The 12779-nt window shown below is 31.5% G+C and overlaps 1 protein-coding gene across 3 annotated transcripts in view; it reads right to left on the minus strand.

Moving 5' to 3' along the window:
- Window positions 1-277: 277 nt before the first annotated feature.
- LOC125036647 (uncharacterized Golgi apparatus membrane protein-like protein CG5021) overlaps window positions 278-12779 on the minus strand; it is a 13716-nt gene continuing 1214 nt past the window's right edge. Inside the window, exons 2-8 of one of the 3 annotated variants that reach the window (XM_047629427.1) lie at window positions 8685-8717; window positions 5992-6059; window positions 5645-5799; window positions 5025-5104; window positions 4599-4712; window positions 1533-1673; window positions 278-1268 (exon numbers count right to left, since the gene is read on the minus strand). In XM_047629427.1, the coding sequence (XP_047485383.1) occupies window positions 1212-1268; window positions 1533-1673; window positions 4599-4712; window positions 5025-5104; window positions 5645-5799; window positions 5992-6059; window positions 8685-8717 (648 nt within the window). In that variant the 3' untranslated portion in view covers window positions 278-1211. Of the gene's footprint in view, window positions 1269-1532; window positions 1674-4598; window positions 4725-5024; window positions 5105-5644; window positions 5800-5991; window positions 6060-8684; window positions 8718-12779 lie in introns of all 3 variants that reach the window. The other 2 variants (XM_047629426.1, XM_047629428.1) reach the window with 2 other exon arrangements.

The raw sequence follows: 12779 nt of genomic DNA on the forward strand, positions 1-12779 counted from the left end.
AACCTAGACAAATAACCAAGGGAATACTGTGTCCATTGCTCCCTGAGGCTGTTCATGACTGGCACAAAGTCAGCCATTTGTCCTTTCAACATGGCTCTCACACCTTAGGAATTGGACAGGGGAAGGGTTGGGGAAGATAAGAAAAGGAAAGGGGAACAAGAAAAGACCCTGCAAAATTAGTTGAGTTGATTTTTTTTTTTAGTTTTCTTCACCTGTCACCAAAGGGTTGTCATATAAGATATAAATTATGGACTGAATTAGGTTAACAAAAGACTTGTTTTGGAAGGCATTTTAAATCACGTATAATTTATCTGATTTACATACTAAAAATATATTTGAAAAGGTGCCCTCTTGAAGATCACCAGTAACAAGAAAATATACATAGTAGCAAATAAAAAATAATACTGCATAGGGCAGCCATGCATACCTGTAAATACTGTGTAAAAAAACACAAAATAGTATCTGATAAGAATAACAATGGCAAGTAAATGATATATATATATTTTTTAACTAAAATTAATAATGCTGGCACTGCCTCACACACACACACACACACACACTTTTACCATATGCAAATAAAAAAGCAAATCAAAACTTCCCCAGATTGAAATATGGAAGGTGAAAATTTTATATTTATCTAAGCCAGACTGTTGTGCAGTTCCACTTCCTTGTTAAATTTAATTTTTGTGCCTAATATTTATATCTGCCAAACAAAGTTTCCTATCAAACACCCTGTGAAAAACAGCATATAACATAAAACATATACATGTAATGAAAGCTACAACCACAATCACACACACAAGGCAATAGCTACTTTCTTTTTCATAAAAGACTGGAATGACAAAGTAAATCAATTATTTGAAAGAGAGGCACTTCTTCAGATTACAACAGTTTACATTAATGAATAGGTACCACCAGAGCATACATATACATACATAAAGAAAAGTTGTTTGTTCATTATATATCATATAATCAAACCATTTCATATTCTCAAATGTACTTTATTCACCTCTTTGTTACATGAATATTTTAATGGTGTGTCATAACAATCTGTTAACATAGCTTGACACAGGAAATCCTTTTGAAAAGTTGTAAAAATACTAATTACTTTACTTCTACCAATGCTATTACAATCAGAGAAGTTAAATATAAATTATTTATACAAAAATTTCACATCAATAATGAGATTTGATAGGTTATGCCATTCTTCACTACACTGTACTACTTGGGGCATTGGTTGGGGGCGTGCGGGCAAACATGTTGGTTACCTGAAATATACAAAGTGGTGAATGTTAAAAGTGTTTCTGATACTTTTTGTTCCCTGCCATATGTATTGGTGACAAAGTGTTTTATTTTTCCTTTATAATTTAAACTGCTATTGATGATTCTTCTGTTAACATTTGACCTGTTATCAATGAGATTGCAATGCCTCTATGATACAGCAGAGATCTATAATATCTTAGTTTTTCTAAAGTGACAATTTATACATATTGTGCAGTTTTCATTTTCTTATAATTTCTGTTGATACTTACACTACCAAGCATCTGCTTCTGCACCAATCCTGTGGCCATACTCTTCATTGATTCTGTAAGACTATCAGACTTCCCAAGTTTACAACGAACATATCCATACATGTTGCTTCCACTCAAGGTAAGGGCAATCAAAACAATTACCTGAAAAGAAAATAAATTCTATAATATCTTCAGTGTTTCTTCTTAACATAACATGGAATTATAAGTAAATTTCTTACATAAATCGTAAAGCCAAAAAATCCTTTACATCTGAACAAAAATACAAGACTGCTCATATTACCTCAAATAAGGAGAAAAATGTTTACCAGCAGGATTATACATAAAGTTATTAACCCAATGCCTCTGTGACAAAAATGAAATAAGCTACAACATGAATAAGAATAACAGAATATGTATACATTACCAAAATCTAAATATTTGTGCACTCTTCTAACAAATCTATAGTCTAAGTGAATAGTATGTGCCTACTTTTCCGGCCACCAAAACAGGCTGATGCCTCTGCACTCAGTTACTGTTGGAGTGTTAATTATTGATTTACCATCCAGACTCATTAACCTATTGCCACCGGGGAAAATGAATAAAAAATGGGGAAAATGCTTTGCTCATTTTTTAATATTTTTGTGAAATGTCTCTGCACATGGATGGTTATGCTAGTGCTTAGCCACAAAAGAGTCAATTAGTAGACCTTATGACCTTATCCGATTTTACCTTTCCTTGAATTGGTGGGAAAAACGTAGTTTTTAATAGTGCTATGAATATCGATGGTGTTAATTTTATCATAAACATAATTACTATACTGTTATACACATTAGTAACAGCAAAATAAGATAAAATATTTTTGTAAATCAAGGAAAAGGGTAAACGGGCGAGACAGGCAGTACTTGTAATTGGCTCATTGGTGACTTAGTACAAGTGTAGCCATCTATACACAGTTAAACAAGTAAACTCACGGTGGGCATGGTATGGCTGTACATGCCATACCCATCGGCATTAGGTTAATGAATATTGGCAGGTGCAAACCTACCCAATGCAAAGTGTTAACATGTGATGCTAAATAAGAAGATAGAATAATAAAAAGGAATAAAAGCAGCAGACACGCTGCTGATACTGAGTGCTTAATCAATGAACTTATAATGCACAACAATTCATGCACATCCACCTCAAATATTCCTAATTCCTTTACAAGAAACCTGGTTGAAAATGAAGATAAGATGGCTGATATAAAAGGTAATGATTCCCTCCCATCTAGCAGTGCACAGCCCAACCCTTGTTCCCATTGGTTCTGCCACACACCTCTAAACTCACATGCTGTGGGTAATAATTGTACTGATTCTCACTTGTCTTAACTTTCCTTCAATAAAAATGTAGGGATTACTTTTTTTTTACCATACTTTACAAATATACATACAGACTTGTGCTTGAGTTAATACTGGATATCACAGCTGTGGTCCACAAAACATACTTTTATGTATTCCTATGGGATATTGTGTATCAATATTCATAGTAGTTCATACTGATGACAAAATACAGAGATTCTCTGTATTTCTATGGAGTATAAGGAAAAATTTATGTAGGAAAATTAGAAGATTAATGAGGTCAATTATAAACTAGCCATAAGTCTAAACGAAATAAATTAAAAGCACACTTCTAATACGTAAAAAAATCCGCAGCCTAATTACACTGCATATTGTTATATATATACACAGTTACTTCCTTGCATCCACTTAAACAGACAACAGTCATTTGCATTTTCTTTTGTGCCAATTCACATGTATTTTCAGATACTAATCCTTTGTAGGAACATCCTTTCAGCTACTTAAATATCACCCAAGTGAAGCATAGGAAATATACATTTGTGCCACTCTCTATGCTTTTGGCTCCAGTATACATACTTTTTAGCAAAAGAGGCTGAAAAGTGACTTCATCCCTACTTTTGAGGGGCTACTAAGTCACCAATGACCCAATTACAAGTACTACCTGTCTTGCCCGTTCACCCTTTTCATTGATTTACAGAAATATTTTATGTTATATTATTTTGCTGTTACTAATGTTTATAACATTATAGTAATTATAATGTTTATAATAAAAATAACACCATTGATATTTGTAGCACTAGTAAAAAATACGTAATTATAAAGCTTATAATAAAAATAACACCATCGATATTTGTAGCACTAGTAAAAAATATGTTTTTCCCGCCAATTCAAGGAAAGGTAAAATCAGGTAAGGTCACAAGGTCTACTAATTGGCTCCTTTGCAGAGACATTTCACAAAAATATAAAAAATGAGCAAAGCATTTTCCCCATTTTTTAATTTTCCCCGGAAGCAATAGCTTAACAAGTTTTGCTAAAGTTAACACTGGTAGCCTTGGAGCCAATTTGCTAGTAATTGGTACTTTCCAGTATATAAATTTGTAAGTGGAGAACCAATTTAGCCTAAAGTATCTGGGCTAATTGAAATTCTGCTAACTACAATTCCTTTGTCTGTGTTCACACTGATATACCTTCTTTAGATCTTTGATCATACAAGTATATATCAGTAAAAGCATCTTTTCACACCCTGATAGCTCCTAATTTCTACTACCCTCTTCAATATGGACCCATCAGACTTTATCTTATGGCAAATGTTAAAATTATTACCTAATCCTTTTATTTATTTCTCTCTGTAACCAATCTATTGTTTTAACTGTTTTACTACAATGGTGGCCTGTATAAGGAAGCAAACTACTTAAGATCTTTAAAATCATTATGGTTTACAATTATGAAAAAGGACATATCTTTAATCCACAATATATATCCACACTTATGAAATCACTCTCTCTACTGCTCCTCCAAATAAGCACTGAAAAACATATATCTACATTTCCTAATAGATTTCTCATTCTTAAGTATAGAAACCCTAACACAGAGTTACAGAACCAATTACTTTTACAATTATCCTTATAACAAAATAAAGAGTAACTATACTTCTATATATGAAAAAAAAAGAAAAAGATAATAGAATGTTAGTCGACTATCTATGATAAACAGACAAAACAAAACAGAAAAATACATTATTTATACTTACAGCCCACTTGAACTTGAGTGAAAAGATCGCAATGAGAAAGAGGATGGACCAAAGAACTGGGAAGGCCACAAGGGTAGCCCAGAAGACCCGCACTTCAACTGGCGACACTCGACCCTGAAGACCACCCTAACATCAGGCAAACGCATGTTATGGACAAATTTTTCACTAAATTCAATTACTATTGCTAAAATCAATCTCATGGTTACAATTAATTTGGCCAAAAAAATTAAAAGTTTTATAGATGAAGAAGAAAGAAAGAAAAGTAAAGAAAAGAGAAGAAAAAAAAAGAAAGAAAAAGGTCAAAGTACATTTGACCTAATTATCAAAATTGACCAGATATGATAGCTATATATTTATCCATCTATTCCTCTCCATTAAATCTATTTAAAAAATTCAGACGAGTTGAGTTCTGATCCTGAAATTTACCTTTCGAGCTTCAAATACCCAATGACTCTTGCCTTCCTCATCAATGTAGTTCCACCATCGGAGACCAACCATGAGACGCCCTGTAAAAGGAATTACTTTTTATTAGAAAGGCAACCAAATATGCCTTCATGTATGGCATAATCAATAGATGCCAAGAGAAACACATATATATGAGAACCTAGGAAACAGTTGGCCAAAGTTATAAAATAAAAACATAGGCACATTCATATTTACATAAGTGTATGTGCAAGTGTGTATGCATGGGTGAGTGTGTGTGTGCATGTACTTGTATATGTACCTGTGTCTGTACATGTATGTATGTATATATATATATATATATATATATAATATATATATATATATATATATATATATATATATATATATATATATGTATATATATGTGAGTGCCCCCCCTCTCTGTCTTGTGCTTGATCGCATGTACGAATGCATGTCTATGATCAGCTTACCTTTTGGTAAACAATGGAAGTCGAACAAAATGAAGCTGAAAACAAAGGGAATGAGCAAGGAACAAGGCCAGACGAACTTAGAAAGTGTTGGGAAAGAAATAAGAATACAATATCATAAAAGGGCTAAGAAAATACAGAGAATATACTGACCTGTAATATTTTTCACAGTCCAAAAGTCCATTGAAACCAGCAGGACAATGGTCACAAAAGCACCAATAAATCCACTACCATACCATCCACAAAACAGGTAAACCACCAGAGCCGACACTCGGAATATCAGATGGAAAAGTGTAACAACTGGATGCCTGCAATGAAAAATATTCATCAAGGCTTTCTCCTTTTGTCAAAATATAGAATAGTTATATAATGTAATTCGTTCCTAAACACTGTAGATATATTTATTCAAAATGAAAGACATCAGACAGACAGAAAAAATGTAACAAAATGAATGAAAGATGGAAGTAGAGGAAATAAATCAATCAAAATTAAGCACTTACTTGAGCTTTCCTTTTGGCTCATCTTCTTCTCCAAAGCCAAGTGTGTCATCATTGTCTAGAAGAGGTACCTAAAAAAAGTATCATAATCTCAATAAAGGTTTAAAATAAAATAATGCAATGTAATAACTAGACTACAGTAATTCATATCTTTTAGCCAGAAAAAACTAAACTACAGAACTGCTAAACGATGTAAAAGGAAAAGCAAAAAGACATTTGAGTTGCTTTTTTGAATGGTGTTAAATATCAGAAACCAACCATAAATATATATCTCTAACTAAGTTCTCCGATTATTCCTCTAAATTGGGATGTCTTAGGCTGGAGTATACTGAACAAATGTAGAAATACCAGTCTTTAGCAGAAAGCACATCAACTAAATAAACCAACTATCACGATGCAAAGAATGACACAACGTAAAGTCAAGTTGAAAGGTCCTATAAATATTCAAGAAGGACCATTATTTCATTTTTTCGTATGTATTGCAAGAGAAGCATACCAAAACTGTTAAAAAATAATAGAAAAAAAAAAAAAATCTAATGGGCCACATTGTTTTCTTTGGCTGAATGAAAATGGAAAATAGGGGAAAAAAAAAAGAAAGAAAGAAAAAAAAAAGGAACTGAAAAAATGTTATAACAGGTAAAGTACAATGAAATTATATATGCTGAACAACTTCAGGTTACTTACATGATAAGATTTTATCTAACTCACACACACACACAAAATATACACATACATATAGAAATGTGTAACAGGTAAAGTGCAATAAAATTATGTATGACCAACCACTTCAAGTTACTAACATGATAAGGTTTTATCTAATTCGCACACAAAAAATATATAAATACATATAGAAACGTTAACAGTCTGTACTACACAGACATCTCCCCAGGGTCATTGATGATCACTCCATTGAAGTGTCGTCTTACAGTAAGGTCATGATCCTGAGAAGCTGAGACACACTAAGCAGAATACATCAATTTAACCACATGCCACAAAGACAATGATTCATTTAGTTGTATAGAAGCTGAAGGTAACACGGAATAATTGCATACTTAGTCCTCAAATCAGTGACTATAAAAAAACTTTTAAGTATTGTTTATCATAAGGTAAATATTTCTAATACATCTTAATAAACAGTACAATTACAATAATTTGAAAAATAAGAGGACAACCCTGTCTCCTCCAAGAAAAATTAATAATAAAAAATGAACAACAATAAAAAAGCAAAAACCATAACAATGATGACAAAAACAAAATTAATGAGTTATACACACTTGAAATTAGTACCAAAAAACACTGGAAGAAGCAATATTAAGCAGCATTGAATTATACAAAGTAATACAGTCAGGCAATATAAGGCATGGGAGTATCAGCAGGGAGTTGATAAACAGCCAAAAGCAGAAGATAAAGACCGTTTTAAAAAATTACTACACATGCAACATTACATAGGATAAAAAAGATTAAATAGGTTGATAATTAAGAGTGTGTGTGTATATGTATGTGTATGTATGTGTGTGTGTGTGTGTGTGTGTGTGTGTGTGTGTGTGTGTGTGTGTGTGTGTGTGTGTGTGTGTGTGTGTGTGTGTGTGTGAGTGTGTGTGTGTGTGTGTGTGTGTGTGTGTGTGTGTGTGTGTGTGTGTGTGTGTGTGTGTGTGTGTGTGTGTGTGTGTGTGTGTGTGTGTGTGTGTGTGTGTGTGTGTGTGTGTGTGTGTGTGTGTGTGTGTGTGTGTGTGTGTGTGTGTGTGTATTAATATATACATATACATAAATATGTACATATACATGTATATATATATATGCATATATACATATATATATACATACATACATACATACATACATGCATAATATATATATATATATATATATATATATATATATATGTATGTATTTATGTATGTATATACATACACACAAATACACATGTATAAAAAGGATGACTTCAGAAAGCTTACAAAGACTAGACTAACTTCGTACTCAGAAAAAGGGTCATTTCATAAATAATAAATGCCACTGTTTAGGAACTCCTGAAGATATCAAATCCAAAAAATTAGTATTGACAGTCTGTTCTATCTTACTGCAATTTGGATAAATAAATCTATAAACATACAATGTTCTTATAGAAGCAAAACTCATTTTCATCATCTTCTGTGGATGCAAATATCTGTGGCTGGAAGATGTAAGCTGCAAAGCTCAAGTGTTTTATGAAGCTTAGCTCCTTTTTATAGTAACTAATCATAATTTCTTGGCAATCAGTAATCTGTATTTATGATAGATGCACAGAGACTATGAGAGAAAAGCAAAAAGCAACTTTTTGTGCTTTAACTGTGATAAGTATTAAGTTTTATGACAACCTAAACTGAATGAGAGAGCTTCAGAAATTAAAAATTCTTAAAAAATGAAAATTTGTTGAAATATATGATTCATCTTTGCCATATTTTCAAACTGTTACCTTTTTCTCTGTCTATCTATCTCATCCTATGTTATATTTTTGTTTCAAAAAATTACAAAAAAAACAGTAATGATAAAGATAAAGTAAAATATAAACAACTGCAGTACATCAAAATAATTACATCTATCAAATACATATGCTAAAAACATATTTTGTTTATCAATTTGGCCCTACATCAGCAGCATTAAACATGATGCATGCAAACAGTAAAAAGCATCTAAATATACACAATACAATCATTTACCTGATCAAGATCTTCCCCATACATTATAGAACTCTAGTAATGAAAGGAAACAGAAAACATTAGTTTGACTTTTTAATGTATAATACTACTTAAATTACCCATTCCATCTACAACAATGTCACTCGCTCTTCACAGCCTCAACAGTGAACCTGCCTATCAAAGGAAAGCCTTGCATTTGCTTTTCCTGTGATTTTTAGCCATGACAATGTGACTTTTTCTCGAGTGCACATAGCACACGCGCACACACACACACGCACACACACACACACACACACACACACACACACACACACACACACACACACACACACACACATACAAATTACAAATTACTATGGCTTTTTTTTTAAAAAATCACAGATGGCTCCACATGTGCTTGGTCACCAGGATGCTAATTATAAAAGCCTTCTTGGCCTCAGCTACTCCCTTAAAAAGGTTTTGTTTCTTTTATCATTACTACTCTAGATAATGTTACCTTCATCATGATAATAATATAAATATTTTTTTTCCTGGATATCAAAGAATGGTGAGGTCAAATAAACCAAGCAATTAATTCTTTGGCTGATAAAAGACAGTGGACCTATGTAAGTGTAAAATGTATACATATATTTAATAATCAACCAAAAACGGAATTAAAACATAAATCAAAACCTGTGTGAATAACAAGTCTACAATTACTAATTACAACTTCATAATATTAATGATATCCTAGTGAGCCTAAAGCTGATTTACAGGGAATAATAATCTAATGCATAAATAATAAAAATGAATATCTCTTCAAAGGTACGTTGTGAGGACCTGCCTATGAATATCAGTTTCCTTTAACTTTGACGATTACTTCCAAGCTCTGCTGTGACACCTATTTCTTGGGAGCCTAAAAACTTGCTTATGTCGTTTGGCTTGATGGCTTTCATAAAAGTTAGATTTCTTTGTTTCCTTTTTACTTGAAACTCTCTTAGTAAAATAAAGTGCAGGAAAATGAAAATGAAAAAAAAAAAAAAAAAATGTTGATAATTATCATAATAAGAATAAAAAGGGTTATTACCTTTTATCACCACTTGGAATATTGTGATAAGCTACACATTGCTATGCCACATATACAGGGTTAATAAGCTTTATACACATCCAACAAAAGTACCAGTATATACATTTAGTACAAAATATAAAGTTAATATAATAATAATAATAATAATAATAATAATAATAATAATACATGAAAATATAATATATATATATATATATATATATATATATATATATATATCCATATACATATATAGGTATACACATACATATACATATATAGCATATACAATATACATATATATACATACATATAACTATACATATATAGCATATACATATATATATACATACATATACCTATACATATATAGCATGTACACAGACACATATATATATATATATATATATATATATATATATATATATATATATATATATATATATATATATATATACATACACATACATACATATATACATATATATAATATATATATATATATATATATATATATATATATATATATATATATATACACACATACATATATTTACATATACATATACATATACGTATACATGTATATATTATATATATATATATATATATATATATATATATATATATATATATATATATATATATATACATATATATATATATATATATACATATATATATATATATATATATATATATATATATATATATATATGTATATATATATGTATATATATATATATATATATATATATATATATATGTATATATATATATATATATATATATGTATATATATATGTATATATATGTATATATATATATATGTATATATATATACATATATATATGTATATATATGTATATATATACATATATATATGTATATATATACATATACATACATATAGATATATACCAAAGACATAACCAAAATACTTACTCCACTATTTTAATACAAGCTTAACCCCAAATTGACACACATGGCATGTATGTACATACCATGCCCACTGTGAGTTTATTTTATTAATTGTTCTTATATATAGATGGTTCCACAAGTACTAAGTCACCAATGAACCAATTACAAGTACTACCTTCTAACCTGTCTAACCTTTTCCTTGATTTTCCATAATTATTCATGTTATCTTATACTGCAGATACTAATGTCAATAATATTCTGGTAATTATCATGACTATAATAAATATAACACCATCAATATTCCTAACTTTATTAAAAAAAAAAACCAAAAAAAAAAAACAATTCAAGGAAAGGTGAAATCAGGTAAGGTCACCATAGTTGACTATGTTCAGACATTTCACAAAAAAATGATCAAATGGGCACAGCATTTTCCTGGTGGCACTGAATTAAATAAATATTTTCATCTTTATTTTCTATTCCTGTTCTTTTTTTGTGATGTTTGTAATGTAAAATCAATAGAAAACTTAAGAATAGAGTGCAGGAAACCTGAGTCAAAGTTATCCAAAAATAATCTAAATCTTTTGGCTATGTAATGTGAACAAGAAGATTCCTTTATAATTTCGACCACAAAGTAGTTTATACACAAATTTCTGCGAAGCAAAAAAAAAATTTGGCAATATTTCTCTTGTGCTTCTATTCTTGGCCTACTAATTCTTTGAGTGCACACTTCTTACCTTCATATGGGTATATTGGCCTCCTTTAACCCCTTTAACTGAGTGAAGATGATAGGTCATAAAGGACTGTAATTCCTCCAATTTCTCCAATTTAAAGAGCCAGCTAGGTAGACAAGGATACTACCTTATTTAACTCTGGTGAAGAATATTTTTCGACATGTTCTTCCTGGATATGTGGCATCCCTCATGAACTGAGATGAAAGTGATTAACCGAAATCAACTAGCCAACCTCTGCCACAGAGTAGAACTACCTCCTGAGCAGAACTGACCCCCAGCACCTTGGAGACATTGTGCTCCTAGAGAGAATGTGTATAAGCACTTCTTTTCATTCCCATTTCCTATGTCAATCTGGCAAGCCCTGCATTAGTTACTGCCTCAGGCCCACCAGATGTCACCTCAGAAATATCAGAGGTACAATAAGAGATTTGTTTTTTCCAACAGATGTTATCAGATACATTGAAGTTTATGTTAGGGTAAGAAGTTTACAAAGCTAGATAATGCTATAGCACCTGTCATGTAATAGCAAATTCCATAATTTCAGTTGAAGATAGAATCTTATATATGAATAGTGGGAAAAAAATACATGATAACCAGTGCTATAGCACAAGTGCAGAGGCCAATGTACTACATGCCGATTTTTGGGTTTTAACCCCTTCGATCTGGATGACGTGACCATCATGTGAAGAAAACATCTGGCTTGAGGGGCGGGTGATGTGAATATACCATCATGAGAAAATCTGGCTGTGGGACAGGGTGATGCCGACTTGCTGTCATGAGCATTTCGGCTAAAGGCTGGGGTGACAGGGAAGGCTCGCCACAAGTGCACATACCTCTTGGAGGGGGATTAGACTCACTTGGCATTTAGAAAGGGCCTCTTTGCATTATTTCCATCGATAAATGAGTGTGAATTGTAGGGGTCTGTGAACCGTGACTGAAAGAGTGCCAGCTTCAGGGAGGACTCTATTTCCATGCACAGCATCCTATTTATGTTATGGCTAATTGAATATTATGAAAAAAAAAAAAGACACAAATGACAAAATGTTACTAATTGTTATTATATCTTCCACTGAGTTATGGACTGAGATGGTATGGAATTTGTGCAAGAAAAACTGTCTACTTTCCAATATCAAATATGGATATTGGAAAGTGGTAAAAAAAACCTAAAATTGCTTATGCATAAAAAAGAGAAAATAACATTGCAAAGAAGAGGCATAAGGTCTTGTCACCTGCACATGAATGTTTGCAAACAACCGACCTACAAGCCGCGCACCTGTTAGAGCTGCCACTCATATAAGCCTAATGTTCGTATTTTGGGCCATGTGATAGCTGTGAAGCAACTGGATCCTATGGGTTAATAAACAATCATGGGCTTATGTTAATTTTGTTATTACAGTATTCTATATGTTTAAAAGACA

This window comes from Penaeus chinensis, chromosome 21 (genome assembly GCF_019202785.1).
Source record: "Penaeus chinensis breed Huanghai No. 1 chromosome 21, ASM1920278v2, whole genome shotgun sequence".
Classification (NCBI taxonomy): Eukaryota; Metazoa; Arthropoda; class Malacostraca; order Decapoda; family Penaeidae; genus Penaeus; species Penaeus chinensis.